The sequence below is a fragment of the Nelumbo lutea genome, chromosome 8 (genome assembly GCF_056320005.1).
Source record: "Nelumbo lutea isolate HS-2025 chromosome 8, American lotus-T2T, whole genome shotgun sequence".
Taxonomy (NCBI): Eukaryota; Viridiplantae; Streptophyta; class Magnoliopsida; order Proteales; family Nelumbonaceae; genus Nelumbo; species Nelumbo lutea.
In genome coordinates, this window is record NC_142691.1 from 1931233 (window position 1) to 1955528 (window position 24296).

Sequence of the window (24296 nt, forward strand, 5' to 3'; positions counted from 1 at the left end):
AATCCATCAGCTAAAGAATTGGCTGATCTTTTAACCCAGCTCATCTTAACTTCCATCTCCCGCACTAGCCACTTAAATTTCCTCCTCTCGTTGCTGTAATTCCATAAGCCACTGTTGTCTTTATTCAGCCACCCTATCACCACCTCCGAATCCCCTTCAATTAGGAGTTTTCTGATATTCATCTCCTTAGCTTTCTGGAGTCCTTCCATAACTGCAAAAATCTCAGCTCTAAGGGAGTCACCCAGCCTGAGAACAAGGCAGAAATGACCCCATTCTCATCCCTAAAAACACCCCCAATCCCTGATTGTCCAGGATTCCCCCTACTACTCCCATCAAAGTTTAGTTTTAAGAATCCAGCAAGTGGGTGGGTGGGGGGGGGGGGTCCAAGACACACTCATTACTGACTTGGTCTGTGTGCATTTTGCAATTTCACCGTACAGCCCTAATATGGATGATAGCCCTCAGTTCTTCTGCCCCTCTCTTAGCTTTTGAGAATATCCTGGAATTTATTTCTTCCTATAATGTCCAGCATACTGCAGCCCTCAGCCCTCTCCACATAGTCCTTCCCCTTTTCATACACCACCAGAAAAAGGAAGGGGAGAAAAGGCCCTGCATATTTGATGGAGGGTTCCAACTACACCCAAAGAGGGAAAAATCCTATTCCAAATTGACTTCGCAAATTGGCAAGACACCAGTAGATGAAAACCAGTCTCCCCATCCACTTTAAAAAGAACACACCAATGAGGTGACAAGCAAGTGTTGGGTCTCTTCTTTTGGAGCAGATAGGCTTCCCAATAAAAACTACCAACCCTAGGAGGAATTGGTTTGCACCAAACCTCATCAACAAGGAAAGGGGGGATTACAAGACTGGTGGACTGGCTTAAAACTTTGAAGAAGGAAGCACAAGAAAAGGAGCCAGTGGGGTTAGGGGTCCAAATTCTAGAGTCCACCTTAGTGGGGTCTAAGAAAACATTATCAAGAAGTTCGAGGAGGCTCGAAATACTGTCGAGGTCTGAGTCCCTCACACCCTTCTTAGACCTAGGTTCCACCCAAGCCCAGAAATGGAAGAAGAAAGGGTGATGAAAGAAGAAACTGGCTCATTTTTAAAATCCAATAGAGCATACAAAGAAGAAAACTGGTCCTTTAAAGGGGCATTCCCCACCCAAGTTTGTTCCAAAATTTTATGGAGTTACCTGAATTCAAATCATACATGATATTAGGGGAGAATACTGGTAGTAGATCATGAATGACTTTCCAAGGAGAAGTGCTTGTGGTCCTAGCTCTGATTCCAACATCTCATCCATTATGCTCCAACCCATGTATACTTGCCACTATTCTAGCCCATAGCTTCTCCTTCTCCAGTGGGAACCTCCACAACCACTTCCCTAGAAGGGCCATATTCCTTCTTCTAATGTTCCCAATCTCCAAGCCACCACAAATTTTACTCCTGGTCACCACCTCCCAGATAACTCTATGATCCCTCTTCTCCTCTCCTGGCTCCCAAAGGAAATCTCTCATCATCCTCTCCAATCTGCTAGAAACCTTCACTGGGATTTTGAACACTGACAGGAAATAAATGGGTAAGTTTGCTAGCGTGGCCTTAATCAGTGTAGTCCTTTCACCAAGAGAGAGATAATTCTTTTTCCAGAAGCTCTCTCATAGGGTTATCACCTAATGGCAGCCCTAAATAATTCAATGGCCACCTTGAAACTTCACACCCTAGCACTTACACATTCTCCCTAATTTCTCCCCCCTCCATATTCACACCCACTACACAGCTTTTCCCAAAGTTCACCTTCGAGTTCGACATTTGCTCGAAAAGTTGTATCACCAGTTTCATGTTCCTGATGAAACTCACATTACCTCCTTCACAAAACAAAATTGTATCATCAACAAACTATAAGTGAGTGAGGGAGGTTTCCTCCCTTCCAACTCTCCAACCTCTAATGAGACCCCTAGAGTCTGCTCTGTGAATCAATTTCCCTAGAACATCAACAATTAGTATGAACAAGAAAGGAGAGAAGGGGTCTCCTTGTCTTATACCCCCAATGGCTGGAAAGAAATCTACCACTCCAAACACAACCCATGATCCATTTGCATCATGTAGCCCCAAACCCAAATTTGATCATAACTCTCCTAAAAAATTCCTAGTCCACCAAGTCATAAGCCTTTTCCAGATCCAACTTACAGACCACTCCCTTTTTTTTATCCTTGAAGTTCTCCACACTCTCATTAGCGATGAGGATTTGATCAGTAATCTGTCTGGCAATACCTCCTTCAATCTCAAAGACAACACCTTTGCGATAATCTTATACAGGCTAATTACCAAGCTAATTGGCCTAAAATCCTTTGGGTGGGAAGGATCCTTCTTTTTTGGAATCAAAGCTATAAATGTGTTCACACCCAGATTAACAATTCCTCTCCTATAAAACTCCTCAAACACCAATAGAAGGTCATCTTTCAAAATATCCCAATAGTCCTGATAAAAAGCCATTGTGAACCCATCCGACCCTGGAGCTTTTGTTTTATCCATAGAAAACACGACCTCCTTGATCTCTTCCAAATCAAATCTTCTTTCCAACCTTCTCCTATTCTCCACCCCTACATCTGGCCAATCCAATCCTTTTACCCACACCCTTCTACTTACAGGCCTTCTTAGAATGGATTTAAAGTGCTCCACACATGCCCCTGCTATCTCCTCTTGTTGTATTAACTCAACTCCATCTACTACCAATTTGGAAATAAAGTTCCTCCTTCTCCTTCCCTCTACCAAAGAATGAAAATACTTGGTGTTTCTGTCTCCCTCATGCAACCATTTACACCAAGATTTTTGCCTCCAGCTTATTTCCTCCTTATGCAGGCAATCCTCTAATTGTTCATTGTCTTCCTCTCCAAATTCTCCCCTTTCTTCTTTAGAGTCAAGGCTTTCAAGTTGGTCCATCCTCCCAAACTCCAAAAGATTCCACTCCTTGATTTTTGCTTTCAAAAATTGTAGTTTCTTATGGAATCTCATCCCCTCCCATTCTACCATTGGGTTACATTCATACCACCACTCCCTTACTTTATTGGTAAACTCGGGATGGAGTAACCACATATTTTCAAATCTAAAAGGGGCAGGTCCTCTACTCCTTTCCTCCTTGCATATCACTATGGGCCAATGAACCGAGGTCACCCTAGGGAGAGCTCTAGAGGCCAAGTTCCCCCAATATTCTTCCCAGTCCAAAGAGAACAGGAATCAATTCAACTTAGAGCAGATGGGCCTAGATTGGAGATTTGACCATGTAAATGTCTTGTGGGCTAGAGGAATCTCCTTAAGCTCAAAGGCATCCACAATCCTGTTAAACTTACTCATGCTTGTTGTCACCCTCTGATTAGTCTTATTGGTTTCCTTTGAATATTTGATCACATTGAAATCCCCACCCACACACCAGGGCCCATCCCACAACCCTCTAACATCAGCCAATTCCTCCTACAACTCCTTTCTCTCTATGTAGTCATTTGGTCCGTATACATTTGTAAGCACCCACACATAGCCATCTTCTTGCTGCTTAAACTTCATGGAAATTAAGTACTTTCCAATCAACTCCTCCATGCCTTCAACCACATCCCTCTTTCACATTGTTACAATCCCCCCTGAAGCACTCCACGAGGGAGTAGCCACCTAGCTAATCCCCCTGGCTTTCCGTACACTCCTTGCCCATATATTATTAAACTCCATTCCCTTGGACTCCTGTAAAAGTACAATGTTTGGGTCATACCTCTTTTATTGTTGCTCTTTTCCTCGCACTTCCTATTCCCCTCACATTCCAACTAAGTATCTTCATTTTCACTTCTTTTTAACTCCCTCTTCACCTACCCACTACTCTCCCCCTTTCCTTTTATCTCCTTTTACCCCGAACTTCTTGTCACCTTCTACATCTCTTTTCAATCTCTCAACTATACTCAATTTTCTCTTCTTTGTTCTGATCTCCTTCTTCCTCTTCCGTAAACCTTCTTTCAGCACATTCAAATCTTCCATCCTACATCCAAACTTCCCCACAAATTCCGCTATCATGTCCTCTTTAACTGATTCCTCCATCACCGTCCTTTCTGCATATTCCCCTCCACCTCTGCCCATCTTCGCTTCCTTCCTTCTTCTCTCCTCTCCATCCTTCCTCCCTATCCTATTACTGTTACCTCCCTCCTTCAAAGTTCTCTCCCCATGTTCCTTTCCAACTCTACCATCCTTTCCTTCCCTCCTCTCCACTGATCCCTCCCCTCTTCTCTCTTCTCCATCCTTCCTCCAAATCAAATTTCCTTCCACTTCATTAAACACTCTTTCAATAATTTCCCACACTTTCTCGTTCCTATACCTCCCTTCCCGCACCTTCCCACTGCCCTTCGTTCCCCTCTTCATTACCTCAAAAAACCCACCATCTTGCTTGGCTGCACATTCATGGGCTACAAGACATGGAGCATGAACGAAATCTGGAACAAAAAACACAGGAAACACATTAATAGCACAAACCGAATTCACTTGGTTACCTGGGTTTGATAGAAAGGTTGAAATAGGATTGTTCCTGGCCTCCCTTTCTTGTTCCAGAGGTTGGTAAATGTCTATCTCCCTGAGTTGGTTGGAAAGCACTTCTATCCTTTGGTTACCCTGGCGATCTTTCCTCTCTACCCCTGGTTCACCCCTAGATGTTGTGTTCTTGCTCTGCTTCAGGTTCTCCCGATTTACCCCTTCTGTTGTACCTTGCAAACTCTGTAGTCTTGGGGATGAGTTATTCCTATTAAAACCTTCAACCCTACTTGTTACAGGAAGTCCAAGCCTACTTCCTTCCTCTGTTTGATCTTTCTGGCCGCCAGTTTCATGCCTCCATGTTTCCTCTGTGTCACGCTGAAATAGGCTTGCAATGTTCCACCCACCCATGTCACCTACACCATAGCCACCTTCATCGTTTACACTACCAATGTTGGTACCATTATCTAAGCAATCATCCGATTCCTCATCTCCTACACTACATTGCACCCAACTTTAATCCGTCTCCTCCCTCTCTTCGGCTCTTTCCTTGCATATCTTGGGTTTGGCCTCTTTGAGGAGCGTCGCAGGAAGCTAAACTCCTCCAGGTTTCGGTAGGGGACCCATTGAAAGTTCCCCTTCTCCATTTTCCTCTGCCACGAACAACGCCCATCCTTTCTTGCCTCGCCATCTGGGACAATGATAGACCATTATCATTGTCTAGAAACGGCCTTTGGGACATCCCCTTACCTCGACCCACATGACCTTTTAAGTTATCACATGGGTCATTTAAAAGGTTCCTCGTTTCGGTATTAGACTCGCTCGATCCGCCTGTGTGACCTTTTAAGTTGTCACATGGGCCCTTAAAGGAGTGGCCCGGTTCAGTATCCGATTTGCCCAACCCACCCACGTGACCTTTTAAGTTGTCATGTGGGTCCTTCAAAGAATGTCTCGGTTTAATCTTCAACCCGCCCGACACACCCAACACCTTCAACGGCTCGGACCAAGCCATTTGGCGCCCAGGACCAATTAGCTTCTTCGCCACGTCAGCATAAGATGAAGAGCCCACCCTTACTTTGTTTAATTCAAAACCATTTGAATTAATTTCCTTAGATAGATGGTTTGTCGTTTGGTTTTCCCTCGCTGGTACATTAACCTCAAAATTAACTTTCGCCTGCACTACCTTTTCACTGCCCACTCTCTTCCCTCCACGTGTCCACCACCCTGCCATCTCATCATCTTCAACCTTAGAACCGCTTCCCCACCACGACTATTCGACTTCTGAAGCCACCCACACCTTGTACCAGGCATCATCCGAACAAATTTCAAAGAACCTAGGCAAGTTCTCATGTTTACTACCAGCTACCTGTAACTCAACGGCACCCAGGTTTCGTTTATCAACTTGCACCAAAATACCTCCCAGGCTCTGCACTATGTGCTCAAGTGCGGGGTCCCGCCAGAGGTGAAAGGGAAGGCCTACTAGCTTCAGCCGAACACACCCATCTTGAACTGCGACTTCATTACAGATTGGGCTCCAGTTCTGGACCTGTACCAGATCTCCATCCACCACAACTGCTTTGAAACTTAGCTCCTGGTCACCTCCATCAAGCACAACTTTCGTCTCTGCAAATGGGAACAACATTGCTTCAAGTAGTTGCTCAAGATTGAACAAACACTTAAAAGGAGAAGAAAAAAATAAGAAAAGAAGAGGGAGAAAAGAGAGAGAGAGAGAGAGAGAGAGAGAGAGAGATTTTGATAAAAGAGAGTTGGGTTGATGTTTGAAACAGCCGCCCCCCTCTTAAATTTATATACATAGTATCATACTTGTAAAATGACTGAATTGCTTACATGGCAAGATAAGATAAAGCTGAAAAAAGACTATTCCTAATCTTGTAAAAGACTAGTCTTGATCTTATCATAAAGAACTAATCCTAATCATAACTTATTGCTGACATACGAACAGTGGGGACCACCTTAGTGGGGTCCACATTAGTGTTCTCTACACTACCCCTCAAGTTGGGAATAGATGTTTGTCATTCCCAACTTGCATAGATCGGCCTTTAACTTCTTCCTTGAAACCGCCTTGGTGAGAAGGTCTGCCAACTGCATGTTGGAGGTGATGTATGGAAAACATCTTGAGATGTAACCCTTTCTCTGATAAAATGTCGATCCACTTCAATATGCTTAGTTCTGTCGTGTTGTACCGGATTATGGGCTATATTGATGGCAGCCTAATTATCACAGTACAACATCAATGGTTTCTCATAAACAATACCTAACTCCTGAAATAATGATCTCAACCATAGAATCTCACCAACACCATTTTCCATGGACCTATATTCAGCTTTAGCACTGGAACAAGAAACAACATTTTGTTTCTTACTCCTCCAAGAGACAAGGTTACCTCCTACAAAAGCACAATATCCAGAGGTAGATCTTTGATCATCAACACACCCAACCCAATCAACATCTATGTAAACTTCTATCTTCATGTGATCATTATTCTTGAATAAAATGCCTCTGCCTGGGCACCTCTTCAAATATGCTAGTATCCTCTCAATTGCAAGGAGGTGAGTAATCATAGGAGAGTGCATATACTAACCACACTGACTACATAACTGATGTCGGGTCGGGTGAGACAAAGAAAGAGAAGTTTTCCAACTAACCATTGGAACATAGCTTTATCTTCAAGGGGCTCTCCACCCTCTGCACTGATCATGTGATTTTGTTCAATGGGTGTGTCAGCAGGCTTAACACCCAACTTTCCCATTTCTTCCAATAGGTCAAGGACATACTTTCTTTGAGAAACAAAAATCCCATGCTTGGATTTGGCTACCTCAATGGCCAAGAAGTATTGTAGTTCTCCCAGATCTTTTACCTCAAACTCTTGATGAAGGAGTTGCTTAAGGGACTCAATCTCAGTATTATCATTTCCTGTTACTACAATATCATCCACATATACAACAAGCAAGGTTAAGGAAGAATCCACTCTCTTAATAAATAAGGTGTGGTCTGATTGGGCCTGTAAATATTCGAACCTTTCAAGGGCTTGTCTAAATCTATCAAACCAAGCTCTGGGGGACTGTTTTATTCCATACAAGGCTTTGTTCAACTGACAAACCTTCTTTCCTGTCTATATACCATAAAACCCAGGAGATAATTGCATGTAAACTTCTTCTTGCAAGTCTTCATTGAGGAAGGCATTTTTAACATCCATCTGATACAACGGCCAAGAGTAACTGGCTGCAAGAGATAATAAGACTCTGATAGTGGTCATCTTTGCTACTGGTGCAAAAGTTTCCAAGTAGTCAATACCATATGTCTGAGTAAATCCTTTTGCAACTAATCGGGCCTTATACCTTTCAATAGAACCATTAGCATTATGTTTCACAGTGAATACCCATCTACATCCAACCGGTTTCTTACCTTTAGGATGATCAACTATCTCCCAAGTATTGTTTCTAATGAGGGCACCCATTTCTGCTTTTATTGCATCTTTCCATTCTGGTACTTCCAATGCTTCTTGTATTGTTCTGGGAATGGGAACATCGACAATGGATGCGAGAAAAGACTTATAGGAGGGAGACAAATGATCGTAGGACAAGAACTGAGAAATGCTGTAAGCTATGGATGTGGTGCAACGACGCTTGACCTTACGAACTGCTATGGAAAGAACAAGATCATCTAATGAAGGGGAAGGCTCCATGGTGAGATGTCTCTCATCTCTAGTATCTGTGGTACTTGGATCTGGCTCTGCAGAAGGAAGTGGGGCTACTGTGTTATCGGGATTTGGATCTACAGAGAAGACAGGGACTGGCCTGCACTGTTGATGTCCGAAATCAACATGTCTCCATCGTCTGCGATAGACTCTCACATCCCTGCATCTCTAACAGCCCTCCCCATTACACCCCTCTTCACTTAATGGGATAGGTAAAGGAACTTCTGACGAGTTAATCCCAACCTTTCTCCCTGAGGAGAAACCCTTGGATAATAGGGTACATCCTCAAAGAAAGTGGCATCCATTGAGACAAATCTTTTCCCAGAAGTAGGTTCATAGTAGCAATATCCCTTTTGAGTTTGTGAATAACCAAGGAAAATACATTTTGAGGCCTTAGAATCAAACTTGGAACGATGAGGGCCAAGAATCTGAACAAAGCATGTACAACCAAAGGTTTCAAGGGGAATGGTAAATAACTCTTTATTAGGATATAAGAGGGTAAATGGAGGTTTTATGTCAAGAACCCGTGAAGGAATCCTATTGATGAGATACACTGTTGTAAGAATAGCATCCCCCAAGAAACGTATAGGCACATTGGAGGTAAACATAATGCTTTTGGCTACCTCCAATATGTGTCTATTCTTTCTTTTAGCAACCCCATTTTGCTGTGGTGTATGAGGACAAGTACTGATGGATAATCCCATGTTCAAGCAAATAGGAGGTTAATGGGTTTGCAAAATATTCTTTCGCATTATCAGATCTAAAAATTTTGATTTTGACCCCAAATTGGGTTAAAATCATCTGATGAAAGATCCTAGTTAATGCTAGAACCTCATCTCGAGAGCGCATGAGATAAATACACGAAAAATGAGTATAATCATCAACAAACAGTAGGAAATATCTGTACCCCCCCATGGCAGTGGTATGGTAAGGTCCCCAAACATCAATATGCACAATTTCAAAGGGAATATTACTTCTATTATTACTTAATGAATAGGTTGTCCTGCAGTGTTTTGCAAGTTCACAACTCTCACATTTCAAACTAGACATCTGGATAGATTCAAATAAACTAGGAAACCAACTCTTCAAAGCCCGAAAAGATAAATGAACCATCCTATTATGCCAAAGCATAGCCTGATCAACAGACTGAGAAACACAAGACCTCTTAGTCTTACTATCTTCCCAATGAGGACTCCCTCCAAGAAGATGGACTCCATTTGCCTCACGGCCAGTCCCAATCACCTTCCTTGTCTCTAGATCCTGAAAAACACATCAATCTGGAAAAAAAGGATACTGAACAATTCTGGTTTTTTGTAATGTTACTGAAAGCAAGTTAGTACTAAGCTTAGGAACATGCAAAACCGAAGATAAGGAAATAGCATTAGACAACTTGATGTCTCCCTTGCCAGAAATAGGAACGAGAGAGCCATCAGCAATGGACACTTTGTCTCTACCTGAAGATTAGTGATAGGTAGTAAATAGAAACGGCAAGCCAGTCATATGGTCAGATGCTCCAAAATTTATTATCCATGAATGTTCTGTATTACCTGTAGCGGAGGCCCGATTACCTGAATGAGCAAAAGCTGAGGTAGGGGGTGCTGATGGTGTCTAAAAAGGTGGAGCTGAATTACCAACTTCATTTTCCAGCTGAATTAGAGCAGCTCGGCCAGCAGCTAGATGAGAGAACCAAAAAATCTGATTGGCACCTCCAATCTTGATCAAAGACCTAACCTTGATCACTTAATTCTTCTCTGATTCTTCTTGAATACAAGGAGCACTTTCCAATCCTTGGACAGTTGCCGAAGACTTATTGTAATCTCCAAGAATCAGTCAAATGAAAAACTCAGCCCTAAATAATTCTCATGTGGTTGGCTGAATTAATTCCACATGAGAAACCCTAGATCGAATGCTCTGATACCAAGTAGTCGCTCAAGATTGAACAGACACTTGAAATGAGAAGAAAAAATAAGAAAAGAAGAGGGAGGGAGGGAGAGAGAGAGAGAGAGAGAGAGAGAGAGAGAGAGAGAGAGAGAGAGATTTTGATAAAAGAGAGTTGGGTTGATGTTTGAAACAACTGCCCCACCCCCCCTTAAATTTATATACATAGTATCATACTTGTAAAATGACTGAATTGCTTACATGGCAAGATAAGATAAAGCTGAAAAAAGACTAATCCTAATCTTATAAAAGACTAGTCCTAATCTTATCATAAAGAACTAATCCTAATCATAACTTTTGCTGACATATGAACAGTGGGGACCACCTTAGTGGGGTCCACATTAGTGTTCTCTACACTTCATTTCCAATGCCTATCTCTCCTGCTACTGTATTCAAAACCTTCTTCTAATCTGTCACTCCTTTATCAGTCACGAACACCATTGTTTTCTTCCAATCATCCGTCCCCGCTCCTACCAGTATTCTTCTATGAATAGAAGAGCAGGCAACCACCATTCCAGGAATCGGAGGGCTTTGCACTTCTACACTCCCAGTAATTAAAATCGAAACTGCCTCCTGAATTTTTTGACCCTGGTCTTTGGATTTTTGACCAGTTACCTTCACAAAAACCATCCACCCTTTCTACAATCTCCTTCTGGCACACAGAGCATTTGTTTTCCATTTGTTGCAAAAAACTCCGCCACAGTGATGAACCACCCCTTACTGTTTTTTTTCAATTCTATTTCATATTTCTTACCTGGAACTGACATGGAGTTTTTCCAGCCATTCACCTTACCAGAGTTGATAGCCCCATCTACAAAGCCTTTCATCCATACTATGACCTCCTTTGGTACCAGTACTGTCGCCCTGTTATTCTCTCTGATTTTCAGTGCACCCTTACCTTTGGTCTGTTCCTCTTCAACACCTCAGACCTCCATCTTCCTACGACTCTGAATCCCCTCTTGCTCTCCATCTTCTCCTCTTCCTTTCCATATTAAACTTCTAAAAACCCAAATCATACACATAATATATGTTTTCTATGAAAGGTTCATTTACTTTTCTCTATTTTAGAACAATTCAGTGTCTAATATGCATTTAGTCAAAATAACAAAATGCATGTATCATTATCATATGCACACTTCCTAGGGTTTGTCCAAAGAATTAGCTATTCCTACATTTACAGAGAAATTATGCATATATAACCTACTCTCCTTTATTCAAAAAATTGGCTAGTAGTGCAATAAATTCTGGTATTCTAAAAGATGGGTAAAAAGAACCCATATCCACATATTAAATTATAATTCTTGAGTTAATGGATGATTATTTTTTGTTTTTTTTTTTGATAAATAAATGAACTTTTTATTGATTTGGAAAAGTTAGCACATACAAGCAGCCCTTGGAGAGGCGCGAGCTGCGATCTCTCCACTAAAGAAGAAAACAAAAGAAATAAGTTACAATTGTGCCCAATACAAAACTTCCCTCGCTGTCCCTTGCTTGGCTAGACAGTCCGCCATAGCATTTGCTGATCTCCCCGCCCATTTTATTCTTAGGTCCATGTTTCTTGTAAGCGCCTTAAACTTTTTAATTTCATTCCTGAAGCACCAACTTACTGACTCTGGGTCTTGCAACCAGCATATTACAACCTTTGAGTCACCTTCAACTATTAGCTGGTTCACCCCTAACTGAGCTGCAAACTGTACACCTTGCAGGGCAGCAGATATTTCTGCTCTAGTAGTCTCCCACTCCTAACAGACCTGAGAAAATAAATATCACATTCCCGACTTCATTCCTCAACACCCCGCCTACTCCAGAAGGACCTGGGTTTCCTAGACTGCTTCCGTCAAAATTCAACTTCGAGAAGCCTGCAGGAGGTAATGACCAGCTTGTTCTCACTTTAGTCTTGGAAGAGGAACAGCTTGCCACTGCTGCCCAATTCCTCCAAATGTCATTAAAGGAGAATTGGTGAAACAAGTCCAAAGATTTCAGCCAATGAATCACCCTAACCAGGATGCAGTCCTTTAACTCTCGAGGGTTCCTTTCCTTTTCCAAGAAAGTTCTAGTATTCCTTTCTTCCCAGATTGTCCATATCAATGCAGCTCTTGCACACCTCCACATGATTTTACCCCTTTTCTGTTGCCAAACAAAAGTCGAGGTATCAAAAAGCGTTCTTAAATCTGCTGGCAAGTTCCAACTGCTCCCAAACAAAGAGAGAAGCCAGTTCCATAATTCTGCAGTAAAGGAACAAGACCTTTTCTCTTTTAGGTTCAGAGGGAAGGCCTGCTGGGGGTTAGAACAGCAAAGGGATTTGAAAAAAGAAGCACAAGAGAAAGATCTTTCTGATCTAGGTGTCCAAATTCTTTTGTTAATTTCAGAGGGGTTCAAAAAGACTTGATCAAGAAGGCAGAGTAAACTGACTAAGCACTCAATCTCCTCATCCCTTAAGTCTCTACGGAACCCAAAATCCCAAGTAGGAGCCCAAGGGGTTTCCAATGAGGAGCAAAACTTGGAAACAACCTCTTTTTTGTATCGAGAAACTGAGAACAGGGAAGGGAAAAGGGTTTTCAGAGGAACATCTCCAACCCAAATGTCCTCCCAAAAGAGGACGGAGTTACCATCACACACATCATACCTGATAAGACTGAGAAATTGAGGAAGAATATTGTGCACTGCTTTCCAAGGGGTTGCTGAAGTTGCCTGCCTTGATACACCAGCATCCCATCTATTCCCTGAGCCGCCATGTATGCTTCCTATCACCTCATGCCACAACCTGACTCTCTAATGGCCACCTCCACAACCACTTCCCCAGTAAGGCTGTATTTTTCTGAATTAAATTACCGAGTCCCAATCCCCCTTCCTCTTTACTCCTACACACCACCTCCCACTTATTTTTGTTTGCCATCAGTTGTTCTACTTAATCTAAATCATGATGTAAATTTTGAATCTTTGTAACCCATGTGTCTTAAGTAGAATTCACAATTTTTCTAATTAACAGACCATATGATGGACGCAGCTAATTATTGAAATGATGCAAACCAATCAAAATAGAGGACTTAGTAATGTGATTGATAGAACTCATGCAATCAAGTGGCGGTTTTAGCACTAAATACTAGGCTAAAGAAAATATTAAACAGATAAAAGAAGGGAGATGAACAGGAGAGAAAAGAAGAGTATAAAATGGAATAAACAAGAAGTCCAAAGAAGCCACATAGCATTTGACTGAAGCCACTCAAAGCCTCATCCCTTGCTTACCAGAAAAAAAAAACATTAGTTCTAAACTTCAGCAATAGAGAGTTTTGGGAAAAAAAAATCTGGTTGAGATACCATCAGATTCAGAGATGTCCTCAGAACAACTTGCTTCATCATCACGGTTCCAGAACTCTGTGAATTGCTCATCAGCAGTTGTATTCATGGAGCTGAAACATGGCATAGTTAACCATAAAATATGCCAAAACAACATAAAAGTTCAAATTTTAATCCACAACATGTCAATCAAAGTTAGTTTCCAATTTAACGGAAATTGTAAAACCCTTTTTTTGGAGAAAAAATAATAATAATTCATACATATTCAGACCATTAACTTCAAATTGGTCATACTGAACCCATATTCAGATCCTACAAGATGCATATATGCTACCCTGATACCTGGCGGTACCATCACAGAAATCCAAAATGTATGCCCCTCTAATACCCAACATATATGCCTCATCATATGAATAATTTTTTTTTTCTTTTTTTAATGCATGAATGATTTTTTTTTTGGGTTGCTACTTCTGATATAAAAATCTGTTGACTGTTTCCTATTAAAATAGTTCTTTGGCTCTGCATTCTTTAAAAGCCAAAAGTAGTCTTTCATTTCAAATTCTAATCGTTTGAGGATATACATCTAGTTAACCAGCTATTCTACATTAAACCCAAGCTTCAATGGCTATTACCCAATGCAAATCTGGAAAATAGTTATACCAAATAGATTATTAAATGAGGACATAAAAGTACTTGTTGATAATGATGCCAGTGAACCGATTCTTCTTGCAAGTAGTAGAAGCAGAAGTAAGCTCATCCAAATACTTGGCAACTAGATTTGGGTGTTTGCAGGCATCACATGATTTTCTACACAATGATATAGGGACCTGTTATTCGAAGATGACAACAAGTACTTTAATATGGAGAGAGACAGAAAGCATCAATATGTACAAACATAATTGCATATAAACCTAGTGTTCAGTACCTGTTCCCCAAAACTCTCAAGAATTTTCTTTCTACGACAACCAGAACCTTCGCAGTATTCAACCATCTGCATGCAGGATTCACCCAGGCTCTGACATGATTCCAATGGTTAAGGCAGTACTCCCAAACTTTACTAACATCATTGAAGGTGTACCTGATTGAAATCTATTAGCGATTTTTTTGACAAACCATCATGGGAGCTTGAAGACTCTAGCTTCTTAACCTCAGCATTATTCAAAATAAATTCCTGCCACAAATTTTCTAAATGGTTCAGAAATCCAAATAAAAAATACAAATTAAAAGGAAGAAAATAAGATGTTAATACAACCATTCTTTTTCGGTCATCTATTCCATAGTACAACAAACTTCTTGAAGGCAGTTGATCACGACCAGCTCTTCCAGACTCCTGATAGAAGGATTCCATTGACTTTGGAATATTGAAATGGCAAACAATTCGGACATCCTTCCTATCTATTCCCTACAAATTTTTTGAAGCTAATTAACTTGGACATTCTTCTGGAAACTATTGTCTTTCATATCTGCTGAAAGAATGAATAAATCAAGATCTTTTTGAACCAGAAAGTCCTATAGCATACCATCCTGAAGCAACACCAGTTATGGCTCAATTAACTGCCACATGCACCAGAGGAGCTCCAAAAAGAAGTCCAGCAAGCAAAGCAAACAGTAGATATATCAAACTCATGTTAGTCACAAGTGTCACAATATAAAATTCAAGGATATGGGCTAAAAAGAAAAAAGAGTACAGGAAGAAACATTAACCTTCCTTTTTAAGATATAAGTCAGACTAACAACCTTTTCTGGCTTCGTAAGACTTTCATAGCCCAATAAGGTAATCAAGTCCAGCAAGTGCAAGGTCTTACACTATGCATATTACAAATAGTCCCATGAATTCTCTGCAAAGCGAATGGAGAAACTGGTTTTCATCTATTGGCAACTTGCCAGTTTTCTAAGTCCATTTGGGTGTGGGCATTATCTCTCTCATGGTTTCAAATGTCGTTAATGTCGCCCGACATATGTCGATGTCGAGGCTCACTGACATGAAAGTGGACGGTAATATAAAAATTACATTATGTCGGTCGACATTTCCTATATTTCGGAAACGTCGACTAAATCAGTCCAAATAACCAAAAAAATACAGTTTTTCCTATTATGTCGACAAGATGTCGACTAATGTACATTAAAAATATAATATATTACTATTTTATATTAATATAATACAGTATATTAATATAGATTATTCCATTAATAATTTCTATTTAATATTTCAAATAAAATATTTATAAAAAGAATTAACGAAATATAAAAACAAAAGAATAAATTAATTACTTTATAATATAAAACAAAAAATATTTTTCAAGTAATAAAATATTAACTAGTTAGCATTTTTTAAAATATTTATTAAAATCAGAAAATGTTTATTAAATTTTATAATAAACCATATTCTACATTTAATATAAAAAATCAGAATAAATTTAATAAACTTTATACTAAATCATAATTTATTATAAATTTAGTATTAAAAATCATAATAAATTCATTAAGATTGAAAATTGGTGCCCCCTTTCGAATGAGGTTGCTGCTGTAGAAGGTAGTTTTAAGCTGAAGCTGCTAGGGCTACCTTTTCATCTCTGGCAAAAATTCACCCTAGAGAGATTGGTGCGAGCGATGGGTGGTGTTCTCCTATCATACAAGACTACAGATTTGAGAGCAGTTCTTTTGAGAGTTGCTGGAATGAAGCCTGAGGAAGTTCCGAGGGTACTACAACTATGCGTAGAAGGATACTGGTATAAAGTCTGGGTGAGTTCGGAAGTTGAAACGTTGCAGTGGATGGGAAGGTCAAAGCTTGAAGGAGATGATGACATGGCAAGATGGATTACAGTTGGCGAGACTGAGCAAAGGAAGTTTGGACACGTGGCTACTGCTGGAGTGAAGCTTTCATCAAATGTGGAAGCTGAAAAGTCGAATGCCGAAAGTAAAGAGGCATTTTTGGAAAAGCTTTCAAATTTTTTTGAAAACAAAAACAACTTTACAGCTGGTTTGTCCTATGCGGAGTTGATCAAAGGAGTAACCCGGTCAGACCAAGGGGCGGTTCGAGTCAGGTCCAAGTTCGAGTTTCTCACTACACATTATGACCCGACTGGCTCAGTTCCGGGTTGGTTTGTTCATAATGAGATAAGGGCCCATAGCACTTCTTCGGATTCATGTGACCACTTAAGTGGTCATGTGAGTCGTTTTTATAAGCAGCTGTTGATAGACAATTCCAACTGTCTATCTTCTTCCTCATGAGATTCGACTGTTGGGGACCAAAAATCTCTTCCAGCCAGCCAAAGTTCATCGAAGAAGACTCTGAGCTGGATTCCGGTGACAAAACATAGAGAAGACGACCGGGATGGAACGAAGGAAGATAGGCCAAGTCCAAGATATTTCAGGGGGTGTAGGGAAGACGGTGAAAATGAGGACGGCGGTTGGGTCAGTTGTGGTAGCTCAGAGGAGATGTCAGACTCAGACGATGAAGTGGAATTTCAGTGTGACAAACGTCAAGGAGAGTTGGAAGACACCTTAAACACTGATATACTATACTCAAAGCTTGCAGCAAGAGATCCCTTACTACATAAAACCTCCACTGGGTGCGGAGAGATGAATGCTACCGAGTGTGCTTTTAAAGACAAGGAGGAAAACCGAATACTAAGTAAGGAAGAATCAATCCAGGACAGTAACTTAAGACAAGGGACCTGCAAGAGAAATTCGGTTGCTCACCAAAATTCGAGCAGAGATGGCACAGGCGGGGATAAACGACAGAGCCTCGGAAGTACGAACAAGGGTAAGTCAGCCTAGGTGGCGATCAGCTAAGCCCTATTCAGAGAGTGGGAGGACTAACCCAGGTGTGGCTGTGGCTTTGGTTTTAGATACTAATGTCTGCTCTGCCTGTGATGTCAGTCTTTCAGATTCTAGTCGTGCCCCTGTACTGAATACCCAAGGATTAGAGGCTAACAATGAGGAGGGTGGGGAATTACAGGAGGGGGGTAAGAAGGTGGTGAGGGTGGGTAAAGCAGATTCAAGTGAATTAGCTAGAGGGGAATCTAAGGAGGGCAGTGGTAAGTTGGAGAAGGAGAAGGAGGGGAATAGGAGGAGTGAGGTAGGGGGGGGGGGGAGAAAGATAAGGGAGAGGAAGAAGAGGAGTCATTAGCTGAATTTGTAGGAAAGTAGGTTGCAAGGTGAAAGATCTAAATGAGCTGAAAGGATATTTACGGGCTGAAAAAGATGGCAGGAATGGGAGGAAGAGAAGGTTAGGTGAAGCTGAGAAATTGAAAGGGCAAAGAGGCTAGAGTAAGGAAAAGGGAGGGGAAGAAAAGGGAGTGGGGGTAAGCAGAGGTGTTGAAGAAATGAAGATTGTAAGCTGGAATGTGAGAGGGTTGGGGGTGCAAGGAAAAGAGCTTTAATAAAGGAGGTCTTAAAGAAAGAAAACCCAGACATTGTTCTAATTCAGGAATCTAAACTCATGTCATTTGATAAGAGATGGGCTAGGAGCGTGTGGAGAGTGAACGGACTAAGCTAGGCTAGAAGCCCTTCCTGGGGCTCATCTGGAGGGTTAATTACTTTGTGGAAGGATGAAGTAGTGGAGGGAGTGGAAGAGTTAATGGGAAGGTTCTCAATTTCTGTCAAATTTAAACAGGTGTCAGATGGGTTTGAATGGGTCCTCACCAATGTTTATGGCCCCAATGGTTACAAACAAAGGAAGGAGGAATTGGAAGATATTAGAGGTCTATGGGAGGGGCCATGGTGTGTAGGAGGGGATTTCAATGTGACTAGGTTCACCAAAGAAAGTAACAAGGTGAGGCAAAGGAGCACTACCAGCATGAGGAAGTTCAATGATTTCATTAATGCTTTTGAGTTATAAGGAATTGAACCTTCTTCATAATAGCTTTACTTGGTCTAATCTCCAAGCTGAACCTATCTGTTCCAAATTAGATAGGTTCTTGTTCACCACAGACTAGGAGGAGCATTGGGGAGATTTGGTGTTAAGGGCCTTACCTAGAGTTACTTCTGATCATTGGCCTATAATGATATGTAAGTCTGATCTTGGTGGATGTGGGCCTTCTCCCTTCAAGTTTGAAAATATGTGGTTACTTCACCCGAACTTCAAAGACAGTGAAAATTTGGTGGAATGAAAGCAACCCGGAAGTCAATTGGGCTGGGATGAAATTCCATTGGAAGTTAAAAGAGATGAAAGTCAAAATTAAGGAATGGAATACTATACATTTTGGGAGGATAGAAGAGAGGAAGCAGCAGTTGATAAGCCAGATAGAAGAGTAAGATGCGAAGGAAGAAAGTTGATGTTTTGGGGATCGGGATAAAGAACTGAGGTGGGAGTTAAGGAAGAGTTTGGATGACACAATTTTCAAAGAAGTAAGTTGGAGGTAGAAATCTAGACACAAATGGATGAAGGAAGGAGATAGGAATACAAAATTTTTCCATGCAATAGCCAATGGTAGAAGAAGGAAAAACACCATTGTTGAAGATTAATTAGTTTTATGATGTTTTTCTGAGTAGATGTTTTATGTTAGTCGTTAGATAGGAGGTGGGGATCACAATAGTTATGTGAGTCCAAATTTTGTTATGTTTTTTGAGTGCTATATATGCTGTTTTATGTTTTGCCGCCCTATAAGGGCATAGTTATCTTTGTATTGTTCTATTATTTTAGTATAAATAATAAGTGAAGGGGGCGGCCAAATTATTGCTCTGTTTTCTTTCAACTTCTCTTCTCTTCTTCTCCTTCTCTCTTCCTTCTCTCTTCAAGAAACTACTTTCTTTCATATTTTTTTTAATTCAGCAGATTTCTACTTGGTATCAGAGCATTGGCTAGCGTTTCTTGAAGCATTCTCATGCAGCCCTAGATCAGTCGACTGCATGAAGTGGTAAAGGGCTGATCGATCTGCTATAGATTGCCCAGTTCTTGGAGTTTTTGGTGGGATCTAGACATCAGGAAGGTGATCTATTGTTTGGCATCAAAATCAAGAACTGGAGTACGGGGAAGAGTCCCAGAAAAGTTGGAATATTTGTTTTTGATTTGATCTTGGGCGCCCAAATATTGTTAGTTTCCTTTTGATTTTCTGAAGAGGGCGGTTTCGTTTCTGAAATTTTCTAGGCCTCCCGGAGTGATCAATTCACTTTTCTCTCTGTTGGGAGGCGTGGGGAGGAGAGAGATTTCCCTCCAGCTAGGGTTTTCTTCTTCCGGAAGGGTTGGTTTCTGTGTGTGTGGTATTAGATTATTTTTTGAAGGTCTCCAATCTATTTTTTTCTTACTGTTGAATTGTTTAAAGTAAAATGGAGAGTAGGAATACCAGTACTATGGGACTAGGTGTTGGAGGTAGTAGTGATATTTTTGGGTCTGGGATCATTACTACAGTAAAACTTGATCGTACAAACTATTTGGAGTGGGCACAATCCGCTAAGATGGCTATTGGTGCCCATGGAAAATTAGGGTATCTCACTGGGGAGGAGAAGAAACCTGATACAGACTCTTCCCGATGGGTGCAAGAGAATTACATGGTAATGTCTTGGCTGTGTAATTCTATGTTACCTCATATTGCAAAAAATTTCTTATGGGCTAATACAGCTAAGGAGATTTGGGATGGAGTGACTAAAACTTACTCTCATAAGCAAAATGAAGCCAGAGCCTATCAATTAATAAATCAGGTGATAAGTATGAAACAGGGAGAAAAACCTCTTGTTATGTATTTCTCCATCAGGACCATCATGTTAGCAGCAGCAGTAGTAGTGGGTCAGAGTCAGTAAACCAGATTATGCTTTGGTACAATCGCTTGGGACATCTTTATTTTAATTCTTTGAAATGTCTTTTCCCAAAGTTGTTTGAGTCTGTTCAATTATCTACTTTGGAGTGTGAGAGTTGTCAGTTAGGAAAGCATTGTAGACAGTCTTTTAAACCAAGTAATAAAAGTACTTCTGTTTTTAATATTGTTCACACTGATGTATGGGGGCCATATCAAATCCCTTCCATGGGAGGATTCCATTACTTTCTCTTGTTTATGGATGATTATACACGATATACTTGGATATATTTGATGAGATCACGTGATGAGGTTCCTAACTTAGTACGACAATTCCACCAGATGGTTTTCACACAATTTGGAGTGAGAACTAAGGTTTTTAGATCAGATAATGCCAGAGAGTACTTTGATGGAGTTGTGCATATACACCGCAACAAAATAGAGTTGCTGAGAGGAAAAATAAACATATTGTGGAGGTGGCAAGGAGTCTTATGGGGTGTGCTTCAGTTCCTGTGCAGTTCTGGGGAGATGTAGTTCTTACAACCGAACATGTGATTAGTCGTGTTCCTTCACGGACTTTGGGATTTAAAGGGCCATTTAGCCTCCTTTTTCCAGATGGAGAGATATTTCATATACCTCTGAGGGTTTTTGGTTGTGTTTCTTTTGTTTACATTCTTGGCCCTCATCGCAAGAAATTGGATCCTAATGCCAAGAAATGTGTTTTTCTTGGGTATGCTCAGAACCAAAAGGGGTATTCCTGTTTCTGTGGTGCCTCTATCAGTTCAGCCACCACCTGCAACATCAGTTCAGCCAGCATCGGTTCAGCGAGCACCTACACCTCCAGTTTCATTACTTGAGCCACTACGGGCAGCCTCACAACAATATCAGCGCTGGCAGATGATGGTTGACTCCACACATCCTCGACCCACACCACTCTCTGTTAGTCCTTCTAAAACTCCAGATTTGGCAGATACAGTTCCAGGTATTCCTCTTGAGCCTGTTATGTTTTCTGATGATAATGTTTCTGTCCCTAACACCATTGTTGCAGCTGATCCCACTAACCTTGATCTTCTCATTGCACTTCGTAAGGAGAAGAGAAAATGTACAACCCACTGCATTTCACACCATCTTTCCTACAGTGCCTTATCACCCTCCTACTATGCTTTTCTTTCTTCCCTGAATTCAGTGTCTACCCAAGAATGTTATTGAGGCTCTCTCCAAACCTGAGTGGAAAACAACCATGCAAGATGAGATGGATGCTTTGGTCAAAAACCAAACTTGGGAAATAGTTGATCTCCCCCCAGACAAGGAGATAGTCAGATGTCAATGGGTATTCACAGTGAAGTATAAGGCCAATGGCAAGACAGAGAGGTACAAGGCAAGGTTGGTAGCAAAAGGGTATACTCAGACCTATGGTGTTGATTATCCAGAAACCTTTGCACCAGTAGCTAAGATGAGTTCAGTTCATATTCTTTTATCTCTAGCAGCCACCTATTCATGGCCCTTGTTCCAGCTTGATGTCAAAAATGCTTTCCTCAATGATGACTTACAGGAGTAGGTATATATGGACATTCCAACAGGCTTTTATGAAAATGTTGGTAAAGGAAAGGTGTGCAGACTCAGAAAATCTCTGTATGGACTAAAACAGTCACCTAGGGCTTGGTTTGACAGGTTCAGAGGGGCAATCATCCGTTTTGGATACACACAGACACAGTCTGATCACACCCTCTTTGTGAAGAGGAGAGATGCTTTGGTGTCAATTCTGATTGTATATGTGGATGACATAGTGGTGACAACAAATGATTTGGAGGAAATTGATGATCTCAAAAATCATTGGAGCAAGAGTTTGAGATCAAAGATCTTGGTGAGCTCAAATACTTCTTAGGGATTGAAGTTGCAAGATCCAAGCATGGGATCTTCATTTCACAAAGAAAGTAGGTACTTGACCTACTGTGAGAGACTAGGAAGTTGGGGATCAAACCAGCAGACACTCCTATTGATCCAAATCACAGAATTAATGGTGTGGATGGTGAATTGGTAAAGGATGTGGGGAGATATAAAAGAATGGTGGGCCAACTGCCGTATCTGTGTATGACACGACCAGATATTTCTTATGCTGTCAGTGTTGTGAGTCAGTGCATGCATGCACTTCGGGTTTAGCACTGGGAAGCTATTGAGAGAATACTTGCATATCTGAAAATACACCCTGGCAGAGGCATTCTTTTCTCAAATCATGAGAATCTGAAACTAGAATCCTATACAGATGCAGACTGGGCATGATGCTTTGATGATAGAAGGTCTACATCACGAGTGTGTACCTTTGTAGGTGGAAACTTGATCTCCTGGAAGAGTAAGAAGCAAGCGGTTGTGGCAAGGTCAAATGCAGAGGCTGAGTATAGATCCATGGCTCATGGTGTCTCTGAACTTCTTTGGGTTAGATCTTTTTTGAGTGAGATTGGGGTGAAAGTAGAGGAACCTATGATGTTATATGTGATAATCAAGCTGCATTCAATATTGCTCATAATCCAATAAAGCATGATAGGACAAAACACATTGAAGTTGATAGACACTTTATAAGAGAAAGGGTAAAAACCGGAGAAGTTTGTTTGCCTTATGTCTCTTCAGAGTTGCAACTGGCTGATGTTCTCATTAAAGGGGTGGCAAGGAACAAGCTTGAACATGATCTACGCAAGTTGAGAATGTGTGACATTTACTCCCAACTTGAGGGAGAGTGTTGAAGATTAATTAGTTTTATGATGTTTTTCTGAGTAGATGTTTTATGTTAGTCGTTAGATAGGAGGTGGGGACCACAGTAGTTATGTGAGTCCAAATTTTATTATGTTTTTTGAGTGTTATATATGTTGTTTTATGTTTTGCGACCCTATAAAGGCATAGTTGTCTTTGTACTGTTCTATTATTTTAGTATAAATAATAAGTGAAGGGGGCGACCAGATTATTGCTCTCTTTTCTTCTTCTTCTCTCTTCAAGAAACTACTTTCTTTCATATATATATTTTTTTAATTCAGCAGATTTCTACTACCATATACAAGTTGGAAGTTGATGGGACAGTCTTAACTCAACAGCAAGAGATTGTTGGGGCTTTTGCAGAACACTTTAAATCCATTTTCGGAAAGCCTCTGCAAGAGAGATTAAGGATCGAAGGGTTAGATTGGCCTAAGCTCCCTGATGAGTTGAGGTTGTGGCTGGAAAGAGAGTTTGACTTAGAAGAAATCAGGGATGCCATTTTCTCCATGGATAGATCTAAAGCCCCGGGCCCTGATGGTTTCACGATGGCCTTCTATCAAGATTGTTGGGAGATAATTAAGGTTGATATTCAAGCAGTGTTCTTGGAATTCTTTGGAAGAGGTGTGATAAACCCAGGCTTGAATTCTACTTTTATTGCTTTAATTCCGAAGAAGGTTGGGGCTTGCCACCCTAAAGAGTTCAGACCCATCAGTCTTGTTAACAGCCTCTACAAGATCATTGCTAAGGTGTTATCGAGAAGAATTAGAGTGGTGCTCCCCTCAATTATCTCCCATAATCAAGGTGCCTTTGTGATGAGTAGGCCAATTGTGGACCAAATCTTAATTGCAAATGAGAGTGTGGAAGATTACAGAAGTAGAGGGGAGAAAGGGTTGGTGTGTAAGCTGTATTTGGAGAAGGCATATGATCTGGTTGATTGGTCTCTGTTGATTGAAGTTTTAGAGTCTTTTGGGCTTGGGCAAAGGTGGTGCAAGTGGATAAAAGGGTGCATTAGAACTTGCCATTATTTTGTGTTAGTAAACGACAAAGTGGTGGATCACTTTCCAACTGTCCGGGGTATTAGGCAAGGGGACCCTCTCCCCGTTCCTCTTTACCCTAATTGCTAAAGTGTTAGGGAGGCTTATTGAGAGGGCAGACTCCAGAAATCTGATTAGTGGTTGGAGAGTGGGAAGGGATAGGGTTCCAGTCACTCACCTACAATTTGTAGATGACACAATTCTGTTTTGTGATGGCAAGAAGATTAGTGAGGTGAGCAATCTAAAGATGGTGATTAAAGTGTTTGAACTAATGACTAACCTCAAAGTAAACCTTGATAAGAGTTGTGTGATTGGTATTAATATGAATG

At 41.0% G+C, this 24296-nt stretch overlaps 1 protein-coding gene across 1 annotated transcript in view; it reads right to left on the reverse strand.

Moving 5' to 3' along the window:
• Positions 1 to 24296, reverse strand: part of RECQL3 (DEAD/DEAH box RNA helicase family protein) — a 62892-nt gene that overhangs the window by 6579 nt on the left and 32017 nt on the right. The window contains exons 12-17 of the mRNA XM_088957288.1: positions 14975 to 14978; positions 14707 to 14856; positions 14533 to 14625; positions 14380 to 14445; positions 14148 to 14281; positions 13476 to 13567 (exon numbers count right to left, since the gene is read on the reverse strand). Of these exons, the coding sequence (XP_088813414.1) occupies positions 13476 to 13567; positions 14148 to 14281; positions 14380 to 14445; positions 14533 to 14625; positions 14707 to 14856; positions 14975 to 14978 (539 nt within the window). The remainder of the gene's footprint in view (positions 1 to 13475; positions 13568 to 14147; positions 14282 to 14379; positions 14446 to 14532; positions 14626 to 14706; positions 14857 to 14974; positions 14979 to 24296) is intronic.